General features: G+C 41.8%; 2 protein-coding genes across 4 annotated transcripts in view; one reads left to right on the top strand and one right to left on the bottom strand.

Annotated features, from left to right (window-relative positions):
- The first annotated feature begins 146 nt into the window (after positions 1 to 146).
- Positions 147 to 9829, top strand: LOC115591475 (interferon regulatory factor 4-like). The gene is made up of 9 exons (XM_030433529.1): positions 147 to 258; positions 368 to 606; positions 1683 to 1869; positions 2083 to 2159; positions 3514 to 3658; positions 3759 to 3860; positions 5011 to 5388; positions 6039 to 6151; positions 7916 to 9829. The coding sequence occupies exons 2-9, from the start codon at positions 409 to 411 to the stop codon at positions 8075 to 8077; spliced, it is 1362 nt and encodes a 453-aa protein (XP_030289389.1). The 5' UTR covers positions 147 to 258; positions 368 to 408; the 3' UTR covers positions 8078 to 9829.
- Positions 9830 to 13666: 3837 nt separating this feature from the next.
- Positions 13667 to 27617, bottom strand: part of exoc2 (exocyst complex component 2) — a 54590-nt gene continuing 40639 nt past the window's right edge. For all 3 annotated transcript variants that reach the window (XM_030433520.1, XM_030433522.1, XM_030433521.1), the window contains 11 exons: positions 27180 to 27260; positions 25555 to 25614; positions 24773 to 24834; positions 24621 to 24690; positions 23024 to 23140; positions 20319 to 20460; positions 16224 to 16279; positions 15992 to 16114; positions 15709 to 15770; positions 14328 to 14387; positions 13667 to 14215 (listed from right to left, as the gene is read on the bottom strand). In XM_030433520.1, the coding sequence (XP_030289380.1) occupies positions 14122 to 14215; positions 14328 to 14387; positions 15709 to 15770; positions 15992 to 16114; positions 16224 to 16279; positions 20319 to 20460; positions 23024 to 23140; positions 24621 to 24690; positions 24773 to 24834; positions 25555 to 25614; positions 27180 to 27260 (927 nt within the window). In that variant the 3' untranslated portion in view covers positions 13667 to 14121. The remainder of the gene's footprint in view (positions 14216 to 14327; positions 14388 to 15708; positions 15771 to 15991; positions 16115 to 16223; positions 16280 to 20318; positions 20461 to 23023; positions 23141 to 24620; positions 24691 to 24772; positions 24835 to 25554; positions 25615 to 27179; positions 27261 to 27617) is intronic.

The raw sequence follows: 27617 nt of genomic DNA, 5'->3' as shown, positions 1-27617 counted from the left end.
CGGCAGGGTTTCCCCCGGTGTCTTCCTGGAGATCGGCCGCTGTGCGCGCTGATAAGCTTCGCAGGAGAGAAGCAGCAGCAGCGGCAGCGGCGGCGACGGCGACGGCAGGTGCGTCCTCCTCAGCGCAGCATCCCCCGGCTCGGCTCCGCCCTCCCACTGAGGCTCGATAGGCTGGAGGATTTAAGCGGGCCCGCCGTAATGATGAGGGCTTTCTGAGGCTGATTGATTTCAAAACTTGACGGGTTTCGACTCTCGCAGGTAAGATCCAAAGCGAACTGTGCGTGGGAGATCAGTGGGTGAACCTTTAGTGAGTTTTGCTGCTCTTAGCCTTCTTTGCCTAACTTACTTTCACAACAAATATCAACAGTGCATTACAGAAGCCGACAGCGGACTTGTGTTTGCGGAGAGATGAACTCAGAGTTGGATTACGGAGGCTCCGGCAGCAGCGGCAACGGCAAGCTGCGCCAGTGGCTCATCGAGCAGGTGGACTGCGGCAAATACCCCGGACTGGTGTGGGAGAACGACGAGAAGAGCATCTTCAGGATACCGTGGAAACATGCCGGGAAGCAGGACTACAACCGGGACGAGGATGCCGCGCTTTTCAAGGTAAAACACCCCGCATCCTCCAGGCCAGGGTAACACATGTGGACCTTCAGAATAAAAGGTGCTGAAAAGCATCTGGAGTGGGAACATAGTTGAATATACAATGATGAATATTATAATTTATTTATTTTTCATGTGCAATAAAAACTTTTTCCTTAAGTCACCTGCTGATTACTGTGTGGATCCATGTTCGGTCTATTTCACGGTTAAACATGTCCGACACATGTTCCCAGAACCAAAGAAAAATCAGCTCGATATAAAATAATTGAAATAATTTCACTTTTGAAATTGTTGCTGAATGATTTGACGTTTATGCACGATCCAATTAATCGACTAATTGTTTTAGCTGTCTTTAATAACTTCTGCCACCTGGAGACTCTTACTTGTGCATGTGCTGCCTAACATCCTGGAGCTCAGTTTGGATGGAGCTCTCTCTCTCTCTCTCTCTCTCTCTCTCATTATCGATTAGTGATTAGCTGATCGCTTTGTGGATTCATGTTTGCCCCGTTTAATGCCAGCAAATAGTTAAACATGTCTGACACATGTTCCCAGAACGAAATATAGCTATATTCTTTAAAATTCACGTTTGGTCCAAATAAAAGTTCCAAACAGAAAGATAAATCAGATTAATTTCAAATAAGTTGCGGAAAGAAACAGGAAATCTGCACATTTAAGACACTGAAAACTGTGCTGTTTAATTTGTATATAGATGCACGACTCAGTTGATCGACTACAGTGTTTTAACTGTCTTTATGAAGTGTCTTTTTCTGCTGCCTGGAGAATCTCACTTCTGCATGTGCTGCGATACATCCCGGAGCTCAGCTTGAACTGCTCGTCTCGTCCTCTCTCTCATTATCGATCAGTTGAAAGTTTAAAAATAAAAAATAGAAAATATTTATATAGGCTAAAATATAGCCTACAAGAAAATTATTTTTGCTGTATGCTGGATGCTGTGGTTCAGTTTGGTGAGCTGCGTGTCGCACCCTCTCTCGGGCTTCAGAGAGTTTTTTTTTTTTTTTTAAAGCTTTTTTATTATTATTTTTTATTTATTTATTTTTTTTCACCGGTGACTTGTGCAGGCCTGGGCGCTGTTCAAAGGCAAGTTTCGAGAGGGGATCGACAAGCCGGACCCGCCGACCTGGAAGACTCGCCTCCGCTGCGCCCTCAACAAGAGCAACGACTTTGAGGAACTGGTGGAGAGGAGCCAGCTGGACATCTCAGACCCGTACAAAGTGTACCGCATCGTCCCCGAGGGCGCCAAGAAAAGTCAGTCACACACCAAAACACACATCGACCGCTTTAAACAGATGATTTTACAGCATCACAGTGAACCAAAGTGGGGAAACTTGTCTGGAAATTCTCTGAATACACATCTGACTGCTCAGTGCAGTGAAAACCACCAATGAAGGTCACACTGCATAATGGGTTTTTTTATTTTGCGTTTAGACTTCAAATTTTGTTCTTCTGTGTTGCACGCAGGACCCCGACAGGAGGACAGTCCTCTGAGTCCGATGGGCTATCAGGTGCACCCGTCCTACCCTGCGCTGCAGACTCAGGTGAATTTCATACACATGGAAATGAAAGGAGTGGGCTTCAGAGAGAGTGAGAGAGAGAGGGGCTGAATGTGAAACAGAAACAGTGGACGAAGAGACAAACGGTGCATGCATGGACGAGCTCTGATACAGTCACAGGTTTATGAGTCACAAGTCTCACTGATGCCTTCAAGTGCTGAAGAAGAAAAAGAAAACCATCACACAGGGCAGGAAAGTGTCGGCTTTGTCCAAGATACAAAGATGTGACATTCAGGTGGCACAAATCATGTGAAAACCATGTTAATAACAGGTGATTTTAATTTGTTACACGGTATTTTTGTGCATGTTCGTGTCGAGAAATGTTTGACTTGGGAGTTTGAAAATCAACTGGCGAAATACAACTATGCAAATGTTCCAGGAGTCACACAAATAGTTGGCTTTACTAGCATTATGTAACGTTTCAGCTTAAAAGTCATGGTGATGGTACAGTGTGTTGTGACAGGGGCAATGGTGTCTCTGTCACTTGTAACAGTTTGCACCTACATCACATCTGACAGACTGTTACAGACCTGGGATCTGTATTTATGACTGTGCTGTTGCACCCAGAAACTCTAGGGGGCACCAAATCACATTTCTACAAATTTCTAGACAGTGTTGCTTTAAATTTTATTTTTGAAAATGTTTAGCTCCTTCAATTAAGTCAGCACACTTTCATTATAAACTTCTGATGGACAAATAATTCATTCTTTGATTTAATTTAATTACATAAGAAAATAATTTTAGTCTGAAGACAGTCGGATTTTAGCTCAGTGACTTTAAACGTATCAATTGTAAACTACTAACTTTACTGATCACTAAGATTCAATAATTATAAACAATGGAAAGATATTCAAAGGTAGTGAAATGTATTAACCTAACATTAACTCCTGATGTGGAGCTCCCTTAAAGGAGCAGTTCACGCGAAAAGGTCCCAAATCAATTTGAAAAGACATTACACACCCTCGCAAGCGTGAGCACCCACTTCAGACGGGAGGCAAGCTAATGTTTTTAGCTTGGCTGCTACAGTGAATAATTCAGCCTTTAGAGGGGTGTAAATAACGTATTTTCAAATCACTCAGGGTCTTGGGGCTTCAAGAGACTTGGATTATGCCGGACGAGCTGTATGGAGCCATTTTGTGCTTTTTTTCTGTTGTATTTATACGTTTTAAAACAAGTCCTCAGCTACTTCAGTTGTTTAGGAGACTGCTGCAACGCTAAACATGAATGTTAATCACTGAAAAGAAAGCTGCGTCATCATATTTACAACTTTAATTTAAAAGCCGGGGTGCACACGTGTCCAGCAGTGTGTTTAACTGTGTGTCTTTGTCTCTGTCTGTAGATGTCACACTCACAGTACATGCCCACTGCTGAATGTAGCTGGAGGGAGTACTGTCAGGAGCCGGCCTCGCTGCCTGAGCTGCCCTTCACTCAGTGTCCCTGTCCCCCCCGCAGTCTGCCGTGGCAGGGCTCGTCCATGGAGAATGGTACTGCACTCAGTGCTCACATAGAAGCGTTAGCATCCCTGGTAGATCAAGTTTTGCACACTTACAGTAAATGTTTGTCTCTGCTTGTCTGTGTGTGAAGGATATCAGCTCAGAGCCTCCATCTACTCGTATGGTCCTGCTGACAGTCAGCCCTCGCCATTCACACTGGACGCCAGCATCAGATCAGCGGAGGCGCTCTCAGGTAAACAAAAGTTTGAAACTTGAGATCATCTGCACATAGTTTTAAAGACCTGAAAAAAAATACACTGTTAACCAGCTCTGGTTCTTGAACTTGTACGTTTAAGATTCTTGGACCCTTGGTGCTATCTAATGAACCAGCCCACGTTTCCTCCAGTTTTGAGAAGAACAAGGCACAGTGACCTGTAGAATATGACACGCCCACTTCGATTCGCACTTCACGTCAGGGAAAATCTGCAAGCTTTCCAAGCTAGTTCAAACTGCTTTGATGGTTAACGATTAGGTGCGTGAACAGAAACTAAAACTGGTTCCATTGTGGTGCAAAGGCTTTTCGTTGTAATTAACGTACTGAATAAAATTCATAAATATTTTGGATTTTTTCATGTAGTGGCCTGTGTTTCGATGAATCCATTGTAGGCTACCTGCCCAGCACAAAAGCCTGAAGGTATCTGTCAGCTAGCTTTTTTTTTTATTTACCGCCCCCTAATGGTGAGAAACTTTATTACTAGTTATTGCAGCTTTAATGAAACTGTGTTAATGATCATACAGTAAGCTTAAATTAACTCATGTTCAAGGTGTAAATGAGGCAACGGTGGACATCAGAGCGCCATCTACTGGCTGTCTGAGGCAGTGATACTGCCAAATAAAATGGTTATTTTTTGGAATTTTACAGAGCTGGTTATTTTGATATCTAAATGTATTCTTGAGAATGCATGGAATTAGAAAGCATCAACCTATTGGAAGCTTTTCCTCTGATTTTGAAATTGGCCTTAAGTTACAAAAGGTTGAAAACGCCTGGTCTAAATGGTGATACTTGGGACATAGCTGCTCTAATTTCATCTAAATCTGCTTTCTAGTGATTCAGAACGATGACTGGACTGATGGAGGAACTATAATTAAAGTTTAACATTTCAAACACAGAAGTCTAACACAAATCTCGCCACATATTTCCTCCTACTGTAACCATCAAACGCAATCGGTTCAAGTGCTAACACCTCACTTCCATATGACCGTTCATCGCCTCTTTACTGCTGGAGAACTACAAACTTTTGGCAGATAAATAAGAATAAAAATAGAAGTCACGTGAAAAAAGCTAAAAGCATCAGAAAACATGTTCATTGACCTCTATCTGTGTCCTCTCCTCCTCCAAACAGACTTCCGCCTGCACGTGAGTGTTTATTTCCGAGACAGTCTGGTGAGGGAGGTCACCACCTCCAGCCCAGAGGGGTGCCACATCACCCCGTGCTCCCCAGAGGACAAGCACTACCCTCAGCCTGGGAGTCCTGAGGTGGTTCCCCTGCCTGTGGACAGTCTGTCCACCCACAGGAGGGCAGAGGATTGTCCCCCGAGTCCCCCGTCCACCCTGGAGAGGGGAGTGTTGCTGTGGATGAGCTCAGACGGACTCTACGCCCGGAGACTGTGTCAGAGCCGAGTGTACTGGCAAGGGGGACTGTCCCAGTATGGAGACAAGCCCAACAAACTGGAGAGAGAGGTCACCTGTAGACTCCTCCCCACACAGGACTACCTGACAGGTGAGACAGCAGGGAAGGGCTGCAAATGTGTCATCAAGATGCCTGGAGGAGTCTTTGAGAATTTTGGAAAAACCTTCAGAAAGTGGAACATGTAGTTAATCAACCCTGGATCTGGGTCTTTGTAGGTTTATCGTGGATTTACTTCTTATCAAATGGGATGCATAGCTCTCTGATTTGAATGTAAAGGTAATACATACAAGACAGAAACTGCAGTAAATCAGCTTCACATGTATTTATTTTTTCAAGTTTGTGTATGGACTGTTTTTGAGAAAAACTCCAGCTCATTTACAGTAAGTGTCTTTGGTTCCATCTAAGAACAAAACTCAAGAGGAATAAAACCCCTTAAAAGTCAGAATCAGCTCACAACTGTGGTAGATAAACTTTTTAAAGTGTATTTAATGATGAGGAACAGTCACATGACTTCTCCACAGCCACATCATCCCCACCCACATGCTAAGACAGCCCCAGCTGTGTCAGAAGTCTGATAGCTAATGGTATTTGCATACACGGTGTGACCAGGACTTTCCATTCGAATCACCCCAAAGGTCACATCACTTCAAGTGAAGTTCTTATGAATTAATTTGACTTTAAACAGTGGAGATTATTTTAGATATCAAAGCTGACAATGATTATTTGATCTTATCTATCAGAGCTCCAGAGTTACGGGCTCCATGGTCGGCCACCGCCTCGTTTCCAGGTCCTGCTGAGTTTTGGAGACGAGTGTCTGGACCCCCAGAGACAAAGACGGACCCTTACTGTGCAGGTGATTGTCACTACTGTAATATTAGCCCTGCGTCATCTCTCCTCATTAGTAGACATTTTTTTCATTGTACTCAAGGAAACATAATAGTTACTGGGTTGAAAGTGAAGTGTGGTTTGAAAAGTGAAACATTTGTAAGAACCTCTTCCCATTCATAATGCTTAGTTCAGAACTTTAAATTCAGTTTCTGAGAACGTCCTGGTTCCAAACCTCGACTGAATCACTGCCCACATATGTGATTCTTTTCAGTGGAAAAGATCTGACATTTGAGCATCAGATGATGGGATTTTTTACATTGTTCCAACCAGGGAAGATCTGAAACCCAGAAAAAAGACAAAGGTACAACTAATTGTGCTCCAGCCCTTATTACCTTGGTAGCATCACTGTTGTGATTTCTGTTTGGGCTGGGTTGTTATCTTGTCTTAAGGGATCAACAGTGAGTGTTGTATTTGTCAGTATTGTCAACTGAATGAGAAGAAACAGCAGTTTTGAGAATATGATGTCTGTGTATTGCGTTGCAGAGATATCTAATGAAGTTAGCTGCTAGCATGATAACCAGCTAGCCCTGGTCGTCTCCTGTGGTAAACACTGACACTCCCCAGGTCCCTGAGCTCCCAGTCCGAACCGCTAGCTGCACGGCTAACTGAGCTAACTCTCTAACGGCAACTACAGTTAGCAGCTCTTTGCGGTAATCCTGCTCGTATGCTGCCTCGTATTTGTTCTGAGTATGTATTTGACATGGGCGAATTGCTACATAGTTCACCTTAACCGTTTTCAATGCAGATTAGAACTTAAACGGCTGATCGGTTCACAGTGGAAATACCAAACCATCCCTTGTTTCAGGTTCACCCCTTCTCTTTTCTTAGGTTTTGCTGTGAGTCAGGGAAAACTGCTTGATGTCAGGACCTTGGGCTACCACATTGTTGAGAATTTTTCACTGAGATGCAGAATTTCATAGCCCAAACTTTATAAACGTAATAAAAGAAAATAATTGCCAAATTAAAATTCATGACAATAGTCAGCAGTGGTAGCCCAAGAGTTGCTATTTCTGTAGGTCGACTAACAATCACATTGGGCTTGACGCAACGTCCCCTTTCCTGATCCCACCAACAAAGGCTTTTTGGTTTTCCAGCCAGGAAAGCAATGGTTGATGAGCACAAAGCCAGACCCACTGAGTCTCTGTAAATATGGGCAGTTATTCAGAGGCCTGAACTAGGATTCAGGCTATTATCATTAGTTCCATTAATATAGTTGCATTTCTTCAGAGCACACAACAGAGAGACAGAAAGATTGTGATTTTATTAACTGAAACAAGTGTGTTAAATGTCTAAAAACAAAAGTCTGTACTCCAGGTCCAGTTACTCACTTTTCTCCAGAGCTTTCAACTGTGACTCAGGGTTCTCGTCAATGGTTAGAGCATGCATGATCAGTTACCAAAGTTCCTCAGGCCCATACTATCTCTACGACAACCAAGCAAGCTCCATGCAGGAGGAAGACTAGCTTAATTGTATATCTCTATATAATATATTATAACATATACATGTATATATAAAACCAAAGTTATATTACACTTGTAAATTTTAAAGAGGGAAGCATTCTTGCTGATTTTTGTTCTTTTCCATTCTAAAAATCTCAGTTCAAACTTTCAAAACTTACTCTTTAGGTAGATATATATAGAGATATTAGTTGTGATATTTTAGTACCAATCTGAGCTCTTACAAACCATCTACAGTGAAAACTGACCTGTCTGACCTCCGTGTGTTTCAGGTGGAGCCGCTGTTTGCCCGGCAGCTCCTGTACTACGCCCAGCAGATGGGCGGCCACTACTACCGCAGCTATGAGCACCCGGGAGTCACAGAGCACATAAACACCTCTGAGGACTACCAGAGGGCCATCACACACCACCACAGCAGCAGCCTGCAGGAGTGATCTCAGCAGCTTCAAGTGACTGTTGGAAACTTCAAGACGCAGCTGTGAGACAAGAGAACAAACCCGGACAGTGTTTAACATGTGATGATGGACATTTAGTGACAGTTACTCAACGCCCTGTAGGGCTCTGTGTGTGTTTGTCAGTGTGTGTGGCCAGAACAAAAGTTCTAGCGTTATTTTCTTTCCTTACAGTAGTTCTAGGACACCATGAATATTTTCTATACTGACTATGCAAATAAAACTGACAGCTTCGGTGATTGTACTATAGAAAACTGTGCAGGGGATTGTAGTGCCTTACGGGGATGGTTTGACATATTGGGAAATACGCTCATTCACTTTTTGGCTGAGAGTTTGATGAGAAGATCGATGCTACTCTCAAATCTGTACAGTGATAGTGAAGCTCTAGCCAATCGGTGGTTAGCCTAGCTTAGCACAACAACTAGTCAGCTCTTTGGAGACTGGTCTGAACCTGCAAAATATTGATTTGACTGAACATTTGCGCACAGGGAGGCATTTTAAAATGGCCAAATTGCCTGCAGAAGAAAAGAAAAGGCTAGCTTGTTTATGCTTGTACCATTGGCGACCAAGGTAGGGGAACTTGCAATTTTCAGCTTGTGGTTTGATAGCTCAGAGGTTGTTGTTTCCTGTAGAGATGGGAATTTGAAAAGACTGGAAACAGGGAAAGTGCTAGCTTTGCTATATTCAAAGGTAACATAATCTCCCAACCACCACATTTAAAGCTCATAGGATTACACGTTATATTTTGTTTGTCTAGTACAGCAATGACAATTAGCACTGCACATATAATATCACACTGGTTCATGGACGACCGTTTTAAAGAATTATATGTGGTGAGACAGCCGTCGCCATCTTGGTTTTTCGTGCCAGGAGTGATCTTAATTGGACAGGAGTGTGAAGCTGGGGGTGTTATCTTGATTGGGTCTGACTTAGAACACAAAGCATACCCTGCTTAATCGTCTATTTTACTCTAAATGGGACTACATTTTACAAAATGAGCATCATGATGTGATTAAGAAGACTTCAATCTTTACACTGAGACAATAAACTCATTAGGAAACCTTCTACTGAGGTGTTAAATCAAGTGAGAAGTAGGGTAATTTTCTCATAGCTTTACATACGATAGGTACTTCGTTGAGTTGTTTCTGCTGGCTACAAATAATGCCAGAACAAGGCAGTGATTTCAATATTTAAGTCCCAGAAACTCAATTTTGTCCATATTTTATACCGTCAGACAACAGCTCATAAAAGAGAAAACTGTTCAGTCTGTACAAAAACTCAACAAGACACAATATGTCTTAAGGGAGCTTGAAAGGCGCTGGGAGGCAGGTAAAAGACCTTTGGAATGAGCTAAGTTAGCTGTCCGCTTAGCAGTCTTTATGCTAAACTAAGCTATGCTAAGATGGCTGTAGCTTCATATTTGCTGGACAGACATGAGAGTGGCATTTTGTTGCGAGGAGACACTATCACCACCATTTTATAAATTATGAATGAGATTTGTTGCCTGCTTTGTTTGTGTGAGAAATTCTCAGGGATAAGATAGATAGATAGATAGATAGATAAGCTTGTTCAACTCAATTTTGTATCCAATATTTTACTTACATGATACAAATATCATTTTAAATTAAAAATATGTCAAATCTGAGAAAGAGTTGGAGTGAATGTTTTGAGCTTTTTTAGTCTTTAAATGAGCATGTTTGTGTTGTAAAAAACAATAAAAAGCTTTAGTGCAAAGACGTCTCTTCACAGCTCTGTGAACTCCTCTGGTAATGTCAGTACTATGTGTGTGTGTGTGTCAGAACAGGAAGTGTGGTTCACATGCAGGATGAGGCTGGTTAATCAAACACTTCATTATCACAAACAATGTGATGACATCACGAAGGGGAGGAGAGGGAGGAAGAGGTTGGCCACGCTTTCCGCGCTGCGCCTTCCTGGCTTCTGCTCGCAGATCAGAGTCTGTTTCCACTTCCATGGAAAACAATCACAAAAACCCACAAACATATTTGTCACTGCCACGAAAAGAGCAAGGAAGATGTCATCGCTGATGAGGTGCTTGTGAAAAACAATTTAGTCATTTTACTTTGAAAGCCACTGCCTTCTCACAAAGGTTTTTCCAAACAGTCCATCAAAGCTGAAGCTAATGGTTTTCAGTATCCATCAGTGTGTTCATTGTGGTTTTGATTGGTACCTTCAAATTTATGAAACCTTTATTCAATTTGTGAAAATCTTTTTGTATGGTTTGGGCTCTGTGCAGACATCTCACTTCACTGTCCTGGACCATGCACAAACTTTACCAGTTTGTGATGTTTTCCAGTCAAGATGCTTTCTATTGCTCCTCTGGAGAGGCTGAAAAGTATTTGGCTGCAGAATTCAGCCCCCTATGGCCCTGTGTGTCGATACCCAGGAACCTAAACCTGTTCACCTGCTCCACTGATGTAGACAGGGATGTGTGTCTTTACCTCCTTTTTCTAAAAACAACCATCAGCTCCTTGGTTTTGCTGACGATGAGTAGCAGATTGTTCTCTGTGCACCACTTTGCAAGATTTCCTCCAGGTATGAACTCACCATTGATGATGTTTGGTGTCGTCCACATACTCACTATAGCGGACTCTTGATGTCTGGGAGTGCAGTTATGGGCGTAAAGGGGGAACAGGAGGGGGCTAAGCACACAGCCCTGGGGGGGCGCCAGTGTTGAGCACTGAAGTGAAGACGGTGTGACTGCCAATCTGAACTGCCTGGGGTCTGCTTGTGCAGAGGTCATTCTGATGTAGCTATTGTTACTTTCAAGGTGTGTGAAGACTGAGTGGAGGGCAGTTGATATGGCATCCTCTGTGGATCGGTTGGGTCTCAGTTTTGGTCTTTTGATTGGATTTGTTGACCAACAACAAGAACATATTGTGACGACTCCTCCTGTGTTTCCGCTGGAATTACCCTTTAACTTACATGATATATTGGTTTGGGTGAATACTCAATTTTGATTGCTTGCAGGGTATCAAATACCTTCTGATATAAGGACTGTTATGGAGATACTCAAGTAGTTCCACTGAAACTTTCTTTTTCTCCGCTCTTGCCATATGCTATAGCCAGTGTCAAAAATGAACATTTGACATACAGCACATTTTGTCGTCCTTCACTGCATCATCCTCTGAACACCCTGAGAGTTACTGAGGTAAACTGTCCCTCTGAACATGAGCTGTCATCATCAGTTTTCCAGGAACATTGTGATATTTATTTGGGGACAATGACATGGCTGGTTAGCTAGCTAGTCTCGTTAATAAACACACCGTTAAATTATATTTACTGTTTGTCAACCGTCAAATGCTGTTTGAGCACATAGCAGATAGTTTCAACAAGTAAAGTTTAAAGGTCACTGTGATGCTCACATATGTCTGTAAAAAAAAAAGCAGTCAGTAACTGTCTCAGTCTTTTGTGGAACGACCCACATGACGTTAACTCGAATGTAGAAACATGTAACCTTTCATAACTGAACATTTTCAAATGCTTTCCTACAGCAGGTACCTGAACGTCACCAGTTACCTCAAATGAAAACATGTTTTTGTACATTTCATCAAAGGGGGAAACCTGCTTGCTTTGAACGTCCCTGAAGTTTTAAGTGATGAGAAAGTGGGAGATGAGCTGTAACAGGTAAGAATTATCATGATTGCACTCATGTATCAATATTATGTCCGAAATGTTCCATCATGTTCATAATCGAAAAATAACAGGAGTCATGGAGCTCTTCATTACACTCTGTTTAATAGACTACACAAATTCATGAAAACAAGCTATAATATTTTTCACCTGAGAAAGATTTTTTGATTTTTTTGCTGAAAAGTGACTGTTTTAAAGCCTTTTTAGCTCAGCTCTACAGCCACCTACTCAATGAGAAGAATTGTTCAGTCCTTACAAACTGATAGCAGGATGTCATGAGCCAGCAACTCATGACTGTGAAGAGCAAAACTGATGCGTCGCAACAGAAAAAACCTCGACCACTGCCATCAGTGAATGTCATCATTCTTTACCAATAGCAGACAGCAAGGTGATTATCAGCTTATACCGATGTTTGTCCAATAAATCAGTATAACCTTAGTTTGTATAGTGCTTATAAATACTGATATTAATATAGGACAACCCTGTCAACGGACTGTTAGCGTGAATTCACTGTTTCTTGCTTATCAGGTTGATTTCTGCTGAAAAACCTCTCATTGAGTTCTATCGAATCTTCTCAGATGTGTCAAATTTCTCCATCCCTCTAATTACCCACTCACTGTGTCAGATCAAAGTGTGAATGTGTTTTGCAGGCTGTGTCATCACGTCTCCTGAATGGAACAGACTTCAGGCGAATAAATATAACCAATCAAAAAAACAACAAAAAAAACTCCCCCTTCTTCACCTCTGTTACTGTAAACAGACAGAACGGATAAGGTTTGAGGCTTTGAACCTATTTTGTGAATGAATTCGTGGGAGGACGGAGAGCTAAGTTTAGAACACAGAGAATCAAAACAACTCCCGCCTGCCCTGCATGGCTTTCCCCTAAACGTCGATGGGGAAACAGAAACAGACGAGAGTAAAGGTCTGAGGTGTGTCGATGTAGAATAACAGAAAGTTGTAACCAAAAGTTAACCGTCACGTACAGGTGTACATTCATAATTTGACTGAATGGGTCAACTGCTGCTCCAACACCACACATCACATCCACGCTGTCCTCAGATAACCCCTCGTGTCAAACTTTCTCATGTGAGCTGTGGGTGTGACTCTGTCTGTCTGCTCTGCCACAACCGTACTGCTCACTCTCTACGTCCCTACACCCACGACCTGAATCGCACTTTCTGCTGTCTCCATCTCCCTCTGGCATCCAGTTACAGCGTCTTCTGCTCGCAACCCTGATTAATAATAACGGCCTGCACCGTCCCCACCCTGCATACGCCCTGTGATCACTCTCCTCCCAGAGAGATAGACTCAGATGAGCCAGACAGTGTGAGTGAAGCTGGAGCTCCAGAGATGAATGGCTAAACCTCACTGGTTAAAACAGTACTGCACACACACCAACTGTCTGCAAACTAATGCAAAAACAGTGTGTATGTGTCATATTAATCTATAGATGAGATAAAAGACTAGATGGAAAGACTTAGAAGTGTCGATTCAGACATTTTCACAATAAACTATATAACAATTTATGCAATTCAACAGCTGTGTGATGAATGGTATATTCATGTAGCTTTTAATGTTCATTCAGATTGCAGCTGAGATGGACCTCCCTGGATGTAAGGAAATGTTACTTGGGTCTGCATTTCACCCCCAACTAAAGTTTAAAGCACTAAGGAGAGCTAACAAGTTCTTCAAAACTCATGAAACTCAACACATGTATCGGAAAGGGTGCAAATTTACAACTGATATGGGGCTTGGGCAAGGGTGTTGCAGAATGCAAGTGAAGCATCCCCTGCATTACACATTGAAATGAAGACAAATATAAATTAAGATGCCATTTACAAAAACTATCACTATTTTTCGACAGTGCATCAACTCTCAGATGGTCACCATAATTGCTGAAAACATAAAAAAACACATCAGTTTAACATTAAGCTTTCTGACTTTATTGGCTACAGAGATGCCACAGTACAGAGAATCAACATCAACACATTCTTAGGACAGATTAGTTCAGTCTGTGCAGAGACAGCAGAGACTCCAGCTCAGTTACGGCCTCCATCCTCCTGATGACCCTACACTTTCTTTCAAAAAAAGCCACTGAGCCATTTGCACATTGTCTGTTAGCTGCATGATTGGCTGTGTGTGATTAGCATAACGACATGTCTGGGACTGTCCTGCACAGTAACAATGAAATCAACTATTTAGTGTCATTGAGATTAGATGAAGAGCAGTTTGTGTCCAATCTGGTGCAGCAGGAATTGAAAGTGACACTGGAAAAAGAGATGAGTAAACAATAAAGTGTTAACTGAAGAGATAGAGTTGAGGAGATTGCAAATAGATAAGAGACAAAGACAGTGCAGTGTCGTGATAGACTGAGTTTATCTCTTCACAGGCTGGACGCAGGCGGGCTGGAAGCAGGTGAGCTGGAGCTGCATGCTGCTTTTAAACTTGTTCAACAGCTCCTCCAATAACCTGCAGGAGAGATAAAAACAAACTTGAATCGTGTGAAATTAATCTTTACATCATCAAACAGTAAAAGGTCACAGACACTTTTATTAGTAACACTGATCAGTATGAGACTCACTTCTTATCGCCTCCGCTATGCAGCTGAGGAAGGGCGTCCAAAGCCAGTTTGAAGCTGGAGCTAGAAACGAGACACTCAGTTAATACTTAATAAAAAAAAAAACATGTTTATTAACAGTGGTAATCAGAAAAGTAAAGTTCTGAGTAAAGGCCTTTACAAGCTTTTTTTCCTGTCATGAATTCACATTTCAACATCTTTTCTGATCCACTCTTTCTTAGGAGTGAGGTCAGCTCCTCTAGACTTTTGCACCATGAGTGAAGGCATTAACATCAATTGTGTTGTGAGAAACAGAGGTCGCGTCACAGCTCACGACAATGGCAGACCTCTTGATTGTTTACGTATGTCATCAAAGTGTATTTTTGACAAAAGACACACAATAATAAAGACAATGTGACAACGGTGATCTCGATTGCTGCTACATATGTGGGCTTTACAAAAGGGGAACTAAAGTTGTGACTACCTGTGCTCTTGATTGTTTCAAGTCAGTCGCTTTGTTTCTTGTATGCAAAACGTTTTGCGCTGCTATCTTGGCCAGTACTCCCTTGTAAAAGAGATTCTGAGCCTCAATGGGAATATTGCTGATACAGTAAGGGTTAAATAAAAAAGAAAAAATGTACCGCTGCCTTAAGGGGGTTAGTTTGTAACTTTGGTGTTTTAGTGTATTATTACTTCATTCCGGATCAGACTGGAGCCCTGGAACAGTCAGCTGAGATGAACCTGCTGAATGAGCCCTCTCTCAACCTGTCAGCGAGCTAATCAGCACTGTCGTGCCACTCCAGTCCCTGTCCTGCTCGGTCTGTGTTAAGAATCAGTCTAATGTGATAAAACCAGTGCTGCAAATTCATGTCACTGCTGGTGTGAACAGTTTGATATTTGTTTGTTTCGACATATTTACAGGCAAGTATTTCACAGGGGTTGCAAATTAGTCTTGACTAGAAACCTGTATGCATGGCATCTATTTTATATTTTATATGAAACAATTTACAATGTTTTTCATCCCTGTTCAATATATGCAATTTTTTTTTCTCTTCCTTGTATGTTAAGGCCATAAGTCTGAGTGTTTTTCCAGGCTTCAACACTGACCTCCCTATATGAACACATACATGTACACACACACACACACACGTGTGCGCGCACACACAAACACACACGCGCACACACACACACACACACACACACACCACAGTGCATGCACACAGCAGAACCAGATTACTTTCACTTCCTTTCCAAAACCCACCAAGTAACATAAATAGGGATTGTAGTGAGGGATGTGCGACTGCTAAGATTTATGTTTGTGACACTTGCTGCCATAAATCACCAGGCAAGTATGTGAGTTCCCGTCTGTGCCACATACGAATGCGTGTTTGTGTGCTGAACTTACTTGCTTTCAGAATTTAGATATGCAGCTATGGCATCTCTCAGTGCACAGAGTTCAAGTCGGGCCTAAAGGACAATGCAGGGTGACGGGGTAGGGGGGTTTAAAAAAAGGAAAAGGAGAAGATGAAATCAAATGAACATCTTCAACTGTCAGCAGTTGGCAGCTTGAACTGAAATCTGGCCTTATCAGAAACAACAGGTAAATCCCCTACAAGTGTGGGGGTCGACTTATGAGTCAGGGTCTTACTATGAGTGAGAAACTGCTCTGTGTTCGTGTCAGTGAGTACCTGCAGCGCTCCGTTTTTGCTGAAGGAGGACACACACTGCATAAGGCGACACATCTCGTCTGCAACTGACTCGACAATTCTAGACAAAACCCGAGGAACCAGGTCCTTAGAGACTGTGAAGACCTGAGACACATGAACGAGAAGACAGAGGAGGCAGAAACACACCTGGTTAAAGGAGGGTTGGATAAAAAGGACCAAATAGTAATGTTCATGGTGTATAGGCTTTTTGTACCTCAGCATGAACTGTGATGATGTTGACCAGAGCTTCCTTCAGGTAGTTCCTCACACCTGAGGGAGAGGAAGGAACAACATGAAGAAAAATAAAATAAATGTGATGATAAGATGCTGAGAAAGCTAAATCAGAACAAATAATGAATACATTTCCTTCACCACGCGGACACCAACATTTGTTGAAAAGAATTCTTGTAAGAAAATGTAGAATAACAAAGTGTGTGAAACTGCAGGCAGGTCAGGGGAGTAAAACACACGAGCTGCATTACACATTGTTGCGTCATTTGACTCGAATGATGCCCAGAGAACACACTTGTGTGAATGCAGTGTGAAATAGGACAGTGGTGAGCCCTGCCACTGGTGTGTGGGCCTGTACGGGAAACAACGGGCAAAGGTGTTTCGATGTGCATCATAAGCTGCCAGTGTGTTTTGAGAGGATTTATAGAATTTGCAGCGTAAGGTCTGCTCTGACACACTTGGGCCCTTTGCTTCTTTTATTGAACACATTTTCGACATTATAAAATCTCTAGATGAAAATAGAATAGTAGTTGTTTCTATTGATACCAAGAGCTTTGGTATACGGCCCTATGCAAAAAGAGATCTTAAAAGCCTTTTAAAAATCACAGGATAATAAAAAAGAGCCATCTCTGATAATTCATGATTTAAAAAAATCCAAATGTTAGAGATGTACTGATCCAGGGAGTAGATGTCGACAGTGAAGGTAAATAATGTAAAGATATTATACTTAATGGGTTCTGCTGACACTAGTATTGTGTCACCAGCCAGTCAAAACTGTGCTTCTATACTTGTTCCTACAGTTGAACATTAGAGATTCATGTGTAGAATGATTTAAGTACATCATTTGACACTGGAAGTTTGCTCAAAATGTAAATTTTCTCTGGGCTCACTGAAAATCCAAAAGATTATACGAGGCGGGTTTAAAACCATGGTTTGTGACATCACAAAAAGTTTGGAAGCCAATCCTTTTTCAATACTCAGCAAACATAAGCGTGATGTGGAAAGCCTGCAGTCTACAAACACTGAGAACAGACTGAACAGTGAAGTGGGAGACATTCAGTGCGTTTACATGCACAGCTTAGTCAGATTACAGCCATAGTTCGACTATGCTGCTCAGTCGGACAACTGCAATTATCCGAGTATACATGCCAGTGAGAAAATCGAATTACTGGCCGAAAGCATGTCATACCCCGGTACGCTAGGTGGCGCTGTACCCATTTCAACTAGTGTTAACGGCGCACCTCCGGCTGACCTCTCTACGTCACCAGCTGCCTCGGCATTCAAGAAAGATGGCGTACGAAGAGCGAGACGAAGCTACATCTTTGTACACTTCGCATATGGTGTACATGATAATTACACAAACTAGGTGCACTCTGGAGCTCTTTCTTGCCGTGATTTCGGAGGAAAGCCGCCGCCGCCGCCGTCCTTCTACTTCCGGCTCACGGCCCCGGGGAAAAATCTCGCGCCTGCGCAGAACGCAAAATCCGATCCGATCCGCTGGAAACGTATACATGCAGGAGTAATGCGACTTTCAATCGAATAATCTACGTGGTGTAATTCGACTATGAGAAATCCGATCCGGTCCGATTTTAGTCAGACAAAGGTGTATACATGCATCTTAAAAATCCGATCATAGTCAGACTAACGCAGTAATTCGGTTTTCTTGAGTGTCATGTAAACGCACTGATTGTGGGCCCTATTTAGAAGGTCTATAGCACATGGTCTAAAGCGCAAAGAGGGTTTAGGGAGTGTCCAGGTCCATTGTGCTAGCACGGCACAAAGGGTTTGTATTCAAACTCTGAATTAGTCATGGGTGTGTTTTGGGTGGAACATAAACTAAACCAATCTGAGTGTCAGCTACCATTCCCCTTAAGAGCCAGGTGCACCAGGACTTGACACATATCCACCTTATTCCTGACTTCGTGAGTTTACCCATGGTTCATAGCGATATTCGGTTATGCTCTTCCGGTTGAGCTGGTTGACCTCGGTGTTTACACTAGCGTAGCTGTCATGCTCTCTCTAAAAACCGGCTTTTTAACACAAAGAAAGCGACAGAATGGATAAAATCGGCGGTGGATACACAGAACAGATCTTTTAATAAGTCGTGAGGACAGTTCTCACAGTGCCTCACCCGTCAGTTCTCACGGAGTGGGCAGATGACATGAAGCATTAGCCCGGCATTAGCCCGACGTTAGCTACATCGACGTAGCTAACGTCGGGCTAATGCTTATATTATATTTTCTGAAGGTGTTGACGGTGGAGAATTACGCAGTTACAAAAGCACAGAAGCATACAACTACCTGCACAGTAACAACGTAGGGAAAGTACTGTTGAAGAAACACAGCGAGTTTATATTTCTGAAGGCAGCAGTAGCGCCCAGCCACAGCGTCAATCAAGCTAAACATACAGCGTGGATAATGCTGAAGGAAAGTGAAGTCGTGGAGACAGGCGGCTGCTCTGACATTGCCGGGTTAGGGAAGTCATGCAGCAGCTATACTGTGGAAGATTTTCAGAAACCCAAATATTTATTTTAGTGTCAAAGCCGCGAGCCGCGCTAGTCTCCGTTCCTCCTTCCTCAGCATGGCGTGTAGGGCGCAGGGCACGGACAAGTTTGACTAAGTTGTTGATGTACTACACGAGACGTTTCTGAAAAAAAATTCAAATTTCATGAATTGTTGTGGCAACCAACAACGGCACATGTTGTACCTGACCATTTTAAAAACAATATAGCACTTATGACCTAACGCTAGTTGTTTAGGGCTAGCTTAGCGGCAGCGGCCATCATGCAGTTGCAAGGCAACCGGAAACAGAAAACCGCCAGCGGAAGTAGTTATCTGTCATGGCAGCCCCCATAGGCAATTATCTTTGCTGAGGGGAAGGGATGTAATCCTTGGCTGCTGGACCCTCTGCCCCGCCATTTCACATTCATCTGTCTCATCAACAACTCTGTTTGACTGTATATGAGAAATGACACTGATATTAAACTGAGGAGGAGAAGGATCCCACAGCTACTTCAGTTGTTTAGGAGAATGCTGCAACACTGTTTTGCGGTTAATCTCCAGACATGTTTTGTTTTGTTACATCAGCATGTAAGTAATGGTCGAATTTTCACTGCTCCTTTAAATAATGACAGTTACCACTATCATTTGTGATAAAAATGTGTGCAAGACGAGTTCACTATTCATTCTTAATTCATGACATTTTTGACTCTAAAAAGATTACCAATATGGTGCCCCCAAAGATCAAAATGAATTAACAATATTATTTTTGACTTTACTCAGTTCTGCGATGAGATAAAGATATAAAGGACAGACTAAAGTTAATGTGTTGCATCAAACAGTGAAACAAAAAGAGACAACAACAGACTGAAAGTACTGAAACTGGATTTCTAATGCCGTGCAGCACCCACACACCAACATCAGTCCCACACACAAGTGCAACAAGTGAAAGTCTCATATCCTAGATCTGTGGTTTAGTGTCCAAAATGTTCCTCTTTCACATGCAGCCCAAACACACAAACTCACAGCGACAGGAACAAACCAGAGCAAGGCCTGACTTTCGATCAGTGCTGCTTTTAAAGCTGTGTAATGAGCTGCTGCCCATCTGAGGATTCACCCAGAGCTCTCACACACACTGACATGTTGCTTCACATCCTGTGCGAAGGTAAACCACATATACACATTTAAGTTTCACCTGGGTTTGGAGTGCATCTGGTGAGCAAAAAGTCAAACTAAACTCATGTGTACACACACACACACACACACACACACATTGCTGCACACCCACAGCTGAGCACAAAGGCCACGAGACTCTTGGGGGGGACCAACAGAGTGATGTTAGGGGTGTTTACAGTAAGCCATCAAAGAGCCGTACTCCACACATGACACATGAGAACCACAACAACACACATCACACCAGATATGTCAAGTTCTCATGCCACAAGCTAATTTCTGCTACAATGGGGTCAGTTACTGCTTGCCGCGGGTGATTTCCCCTCATCATCTCAGACATATCCCAGGTTTTATCACATGGACAGCATGCAGACAGACAAGCTCTCAGTGAGTGTGGTGAACAGTACCTGTAGGTGGTTGACAGTCTCTCCAATCAAAGTATCCGGCGTAGATGCCTGGCTCAAGAGAGCCTGCGATCGGGTCAGCTCGTCTCTCAATGTAGGCCTCAAAGAGGTTTCTGTCCAGCTGTCGTACAGCGTCCACACTCACCTGGCAGGTCAACAATACATAATGTTACCACAAGTAAATGAAGAAAGGAAGTATCTTTAGTAAGTATTTTTATTGCCACTTCACAGTCCTAACATGCTGAAATAAATCTATTCAGCAGGAGACTAATAATCCATCTCCAACTGTTTTTTTCAGTAATGACGGCTAAACCATGGTTGGATGTCACATCTGGCTTGGGAAGGTCAACAAATCCTTGGTTAATGCCCTGGCAACTATCATTTCCATTTAAATTATTCATTAAAAAACACTCTCTGGACATGGGCAAGAATGCAGGGAAGGAGAGAACAAAAATACTGTGAATATCACAGATCTTGCTTTTAGAATTGATGATCAAAACTGAAACGATCGATTTTCAAACCCAAATCCTGGCACCCCTACTGTATTTGTATCTTGAAAGCTTCTGTCAACCAGAGTGAAAATCCTCATATGTAGATTCTGAACTCCTGTATCTGTATGAGCCATGTTGACACCTTGTCTGACCAATAGTCCAAGTCCCACAAAAAAATAATTATATGATACAAAACAGAAAACAGCATCACCTGTCAAAATTCAGAAGCTGTCAAAGGAGTAACGAAAATAAGAATTCCAGTATGAAAGATATGACAAGTGTATGCAAGAGGGATGTAACGGTTACCGATGTCACTGTAAACCACGGTAAAATTCCCGACGGTGAAGGTTACCGTTTAAGTTTTAATTACCATGGTAACCGCCGCGGTCGGTAACCACGGTGTGGAAAACTCGCGGCGCATGCGCAGCGTGCAACGTGCGCTTGTTATGTAGTGAAGAAGACATGGCGGAGGGAGGACAAACACGTATTGGGTAGACTGAGTTAGTGAACACAAAATGACTGAGACGACTGACTTTCATCTCAGCTCCGTTCACTGGAGCAGCGTCTACCTGTGGCTCAGCAGACATTTGACCAATCAGATTGACCGAGTCCACTGACAACAGACGAGCAGGCAGACAGAGAGACAGACAGCCAATATATATGCAAGTAATATCAGAAATATATAGCACTTGTGGATTATTTGTAGAAGAGACTATATATAAAGAATAATATAAAATGGTGAATATAACGTGTCTAGATAGAAATAAGAGCCAAAATAGAGTTTTCATAATTCATTTAACAACAATAATCCTTTTTTGTTTTGATCTAAAAAATTATCAAACCTGTTCCTCACAAAAGTGATGTGATCTAAATTGTGAGTTTTGTGATCTGTTGGTTGCACCCTTAGTATTAAGTAACAATGACAGAAATAATTAATAATGACATTTTCTATTCATTTTTTTCACAGAGAGGGTCTGCTGGCCAATCGAGTGCTGCTGCCACTACATCTCATTCTACCACTGTAACGCAGACATTAAAGGACACGTTTCAAAAACAGGCTGCTTATGTGCCCTCATCACAAAAAGCCAATGACCTATTTTGCACAGTTTTGATACATTCTTTTATAATTATTTAATGTTGATTTTGTAGTATTTTGTTAAGGTTTTGGATTTGGACTATTTTAATATGTAATAAATATATTTAAATATAAATCTTGATGAAATTATTTCAATTTATCAGTGTATTTTCAACATTTTGAAGAGATTTTTAAAAATACCGCAGTATACCGATAACCGTGATAATTTTGGTCACTATTACCGCGGTGTGAAATTTTCAAACCATTACATCCCTAGTATGCAACATCACATCTAAAATAAGGATGTTCAGTGACCGAAATGAATAAAGACCCACTTTTATGCATTACATTAGCTAGTCATCAAATGTGTGAAAACGAAAACTTTGATGACTGTTTTGTTTTGATCTGTTAAATAACATGATTATTTTCCTAGAAACATTGTTTAAAAAAAATGTGTCGTCTCATGATGTGTCATCCATATGTGTTTCTGATTAAAGCCAAATGATAACTAAATGCTAATATTGAGCTGTCAGGCAGCCCTGTATGTGATGGGAGACTATTAAATGAATATCCTGTTTGTAGAATTTGTGACTTTATTTTCTAAAATTTGCAATCTTTCACAGTTTTCACTGTGTTGTTTGGTAAAGACATAAAAGGGGAATTCAAAGCTCTATTAACAGCTGGGTTGATATCTGAAGATTAAAATCAAACTGTCAGGCTTATTTTGCTCTTTTAATACAAAAAAAAGAAAAACACAAGCTCAGTAAGTCAAAATAATCTTTCAAAGAAAATGATGTTCACTTATTTTTTACAGGAAAACCCAACTGAACACTTCTTTGTGATTCAGCCATTAGTCATTGTGTTCAGTTGTGTGTCAGTATATGTGTGAAGAAGAGAAAGGGGTAATGAAGTTGAACTGAGCTTCCAAGACATCCATGACCTTTACTTTCTTTTTAAAGAGGAGTCATATCTCTGCTCAGAAGAGAATGAGCATCTCTCATCAGCTTTATTTTAAATGACAACACAGCACACTTCTCATCAGCAGAGTGACACAGAGTGTTTCTGTCTTTACCTGAAGTCTCTACAGTTATTTAAAGCACAGCTCTAAATTTGACATGTTTATTATCATGTGTGGCACTGACCTGTGTGATCTTCTCAGTCCCCGTGAAGCCGTGTTTCTCAAAGTGATCGGCCAGGTTCAGGAAGGTGCGCCTCTCCAGGTATTGGCAGTTACTGAGGATGATCAGTAGACGTTGCTCCTGTACACACAAAAACACGTTTATACTTGTGAGGACTTTCGGAGACAATGTGTTCCCCAGTCCCTGACCATAACCATCACAACTACAGGCCTGGCACCAAACCTTACCTTTAACCTGGCTACAACCTTGTTAGTAGAAGTGAAGACCGCACAAAATGTCCCCCATTCTCAAATACGTACTAACTTCTCTGAATATTCCATCTCAACCAAAATGTTCTCACTTTTTTAACTTCTAAACTTGTCTTTACTTTTAATGCCCACACTAATCAAAAATGTCTTCACTATCTAAACGTTCCTTACATTAGCTCGCTTGCTACTCTCTTAAATAGTCTCTTAAATAGACTGTATTCACTTTGAAAAATGTCCTTGCTTTGCTGAAATGTTTTCAGTTTCCTAAAATGGCTCCACTTCTTAAAGTCACTTTTATAAAGTATCATCACCTCCAAAACTGTCTTCTATCAAGCGTTGTCGAAACTGTTTACAGAAAATGTCCTTTCCAAAAGTATTCGACCTTCTAAAAGGCCCTATCTTTGCATCTTAAACTTGTCCACGTCTTCTTAATATGTGTTGTCTTTCCACAATTCCGCACTGATTCCTCCTGTTCTAAAATGCCCTATGCAAAAATGCCCAACTTTTTAAAAATGTCAAAATGTAAATGTGTCTAAATTTAATCTTAAATGTTCTGCCATTCAAAAAGTTGTCTCACTTTTGGAACTGTACATGTCCTCATTTTCTAAAACGTCCTCGTTCTCAAACTCTTATACTAAAAATGGTGCTTTAAAAAAAAAAGCACAAACACACAGCACTTCATAGGAATGAACAAACACACAAACACTGAAGAGTGGTGACTGAATGGTTAGCCTACATATTGACAACCACAAATGATGTCGTCATCGGCAGCAATTTGTTTTTCACACTTGGTCTAACCAAGATGGCAGACCTACAGACAAGATAAGAGACTTTAGAGGGCTGTGTAAGTAATGGCAGACAGATACCACTCTCCTCATTTGTATGTGGTGGTCTCTAGCTTGACAGATGGACAAACACAAAAACATTTATATCATAAGTGACACCAGTGTTAACTCTGGTCAGCTGCACTCCTTCGAGTTGGGCTGCCTCACCCAGCTACACATATTCAGGCTGGGGAAACCCCCTCTGCATCTTGCTCCATTTCCCTTTACCAGAAGCACTCTACACCCTGCTCTTCCTCCTCCTCATCGTCCTCCTCGTCCTCCTCCACTGCGCTACCCCCTTCTCTAACATCTCAAACAACTTACAGGAAATGAGGATGTATCTGCTTCTTGTCCACAACCAGGAAACAGCCTGATAACATTTCGTGGTTTGAATGAGTGACACACGTGTTTGTTTGGCTGTGTGGAGGAGAGAGCCCACGCTTTGGTGATGCCACATGGAGGATTTCAGGTGATCTAAACGCCAAACAGTTTATAGGAAATAATAAAAAAAAAACCCATCACACTCACAGATGTTGGACTGAAGCCTTCTTGAACCCCAGGAAACCGATCTGGAGAGGACAGGTCCACTGAAATGTTGCTGCACACACACACACACAATATTTTAACACATTTTCACAGTTGTGCACATTAGAACCAAAGATATCAGTCAAAATACTTACTGAGATGTATCAATGTCTCCATTTGTTTTAGTGCTCAGCTGCTCCAAGCAGTTTATGAAAACCTGAGTCAAACAAATGAAAACAGATCATGACCTTCTCTCTTATTCTATATGATAAACTTTGTCAGCTAGTGACAGCTTTGGATGACAGATTAGAAGGTGAGTCAGTGCTTCAGTGAACTGTTTTTCCGTTATTCCTTTGGTAAAGAACAAATCAGTGCCATGCTGCACTAACAGCAGCAGTCACTTCCAGTTAGGAAACTGGTTGAATTGCATTGTGGAGCTATGTGAAATCTGCAGATTTGTTTATTTCCTGTTTTTTTATTTTTCAGCTGATACTGTAACATTTACAAACATGTAGCTTTGACACAGCTGACATTCTTGGTGTGCCCATTTTATTAGGCAAAATATTTGTAGTCTGTGGTCCAACAGTGAAATTAGGTAGACAACCTGATGTTAGTGAAAGTATTGTTATAATCGAGATATGAGAGCATCAAGCATGCGCACACATCAGGAAAAAAGATGATTCAATTGTGTGCAAGTGAGTATGTCAATCAAATCAGTTTTATTTTTTATAGCCCCTGATGAATGCCTCAGTGTGCTTCACAAACTGTACAATATACGTTGAATGACTTCCTCCTTCCTTAGACCCTCGATTCAAATAAGGCAAGACGTTCCATAATAAAACAGTTAATGTCAATACTGCTTTTCCATGCTTTTAGGGTGCTGTTCAAAGGATCCATAATGTGACCATATCTGTCAGTTTGGCTGAATAGATCTTACCTTCATGATGCTCACACTGAGCTCTGTGGCCTGATCCTGGACCTGATCCAACTGCAGCACCTGAACAAACAGTCACAAAATATGCATCTATTTATTTTTTTTTTTTATTTATGTTGTTTGTTTCGGACATGTCAATTCATAAGCATCACATTTCATCATTGTTCAAATAATACAACACACATGGCCGAAAGGGAAAAGCGGGAGAAGCCAAAGCTTATCAAGTCCCGCCCCCATTACCCACAGTATAAAATCTTCATTCTGATCTTTTCTTGTCTTTTGCAAATTACTTTTTTCTTTTCTTCTCTTTTTTTCTTTTGTTATGACCTTTGACAAAACATATTACAGCAGTAGCATATAGAGCTGAATTCAAGCTCTAGACAGTACATACAGATTACATGTGTGTCTGCACATGTGTCCATATTAGTCCATCATGAGTGAACAACAGTCTCATCTTATGGCCTCATCTTATAGCCAGGCTTGCCACAAAGTCAGAATATCCAATTGAGAGAGAGCAAAAGTCCAGTGTATTTATTATTTGTTGAGATGGTGTTGGGATGGTGTAAGAGCCCTTTAATGCATTTTCATGTTATTCATCAGTCTCCTCTGCAGCTTTTATGGCTGCTAGCTTCGCCATGTCCTCCCGATTGGTGGCTACATCAACTCGCATCTGTATCACGAAGTCGCGGATTGTTGAGATGTCAGAGCGTATCCCGACCACAGCACTCCGAGTATTGGCGTTGTCCGCCCTCTAAATCCATTCTTAACAGATATTTAAGATGTTAGTATGTATGAGACTCAAGATCCTTTTCTTAATTGATTTCTGCTCAAGAAGGTTTGTTTCTGCTTGCCCTCCACAACGTGGACGCTGCCTTGCTTCCTTTCATTTTGTTTTCCTTCTGCTTTTTCCATGAGGGTCGAAGGGATGTTACCACTTTTCAAGGGGTCGTGGGGCCAATACCAGTTAACTCTATGGGCTCCAGGATACACCCTGGATGAGTCACCAGCTCATGGCAGGACTCTGACTGATGGCAGAGGCTGCCACACAAGGTGCCTACAGGAGCAATTTTGGGGTTCAGTATCTTCGACAGGATACTTCAACATGTAGCTCAGTTCTGCCCCAGGGGAACCGGGATTCGAACCAGCGACCTTCCAATCACTGGTCCACCAGCTCTGAGCTACAGCCGCCCCCCCTGCCTCACTTCCTGATTTCCCAAACTATAGCGCGGGCCGAGGGTCACGACCTGCGGACGTTGATTGCGTGTCCAAAAAATTAACAGCGTTGAAAGGACCAACTGAACACTTCTTTGTGAAAACTGCTAAAAAGAGAATAAATATTTCATTTGACTAAACTTTATTGATTTTAGTTCAGTTATTTGTTCTCGGCTTTGACACATCCTAAAAGGAAGCAGCATGTAGTGACAGGGCATGTTTGACACCAGTACCCTCTGCAATGGAAGACGTTCAAGTATGGGAAATGTTTGGGACTGGCCAAACAGATGACAGACACTGACGTAGCAGAGCAAGCACTCAAACAGGGGCTTCACAAGGCAAGTTGTGGTAACGATTCAACAGATACTTCTGCTACTCTAGTTATTTGTATTGATGACTGTGGGCGATTTTCTTACATTTATTTCTCCTGGTTTGATCTCCAGAGGCTCTTTGAGTGACTGCAGCATCTGGACCACGCACTGTTCAAACTGCGCAGGCTGCGCATAAAACAAGAAAACACAGATTATAAAAACTGCCTTCTGAAGATATTCATTTCTTGTCTTCATCATATGAGGTTGGCAACCTAAACAGCAACACAAACACAGTATCCTGTATCTTTAAAGGTCAGGGGAGATGCTCTATGACACAAAATCGTTTGAAATCTTAAAAAAAAGAAAAAGAAAATTATTATTTTTATTTTTTTTGATAGAGAGAGACCTAGCTACAAAACAACAACCATTTAAAGTGCAATACTGATATTGATGTGTGTCTTTGAGGGCATATCTGACATGGGACTGACAGTTTGCTGGGGTATCCATCATTTCTCATTATGATATGACATACTACAACAACAC

Source organism: Sparus aurata, chromosome 11, assembly GCF_900880675.1.
Source record: "Sparus aurata chromosome 11, fSpaAur1.1, whole genome shotgun sequence".
Lineage (NCBI taxonomy): Eukaryota > Metazoa > Chordata > Actinopteri > Spariformes > Sparidae > Sparus > Sparus aurata.
Note: the sequence above shows the minus strand (reverse complement) of the source record. Positions and strands in the feature narration are given on the sequence as shown.

Excerpts from the sequence above, each read along its gene's own strand:
- LOC115591475 (XM_030433529.1), top strand. The coding sequence starts at position 409 with ATGAACTCAGAGTTGGATTACGGAGGCTCCGGCAGCAGCGGCAACGGC. Across the intron at positions 3,659-3,758 it reads GGGCTCGTCCATGGAGAATG|GATATCAGCTCAGAGCCTCC; the intron begins GTACTGCACTCA and ends CTGTGTGTGAAG. Across the intron at positions 6,152-7,915 it reads GACGGACCCTTACTGTGCAG|GTGGAGCCGCTGTTTGCCCG; the intron begins GTGATTGTCACT and ends CGTGTGTTTCAG.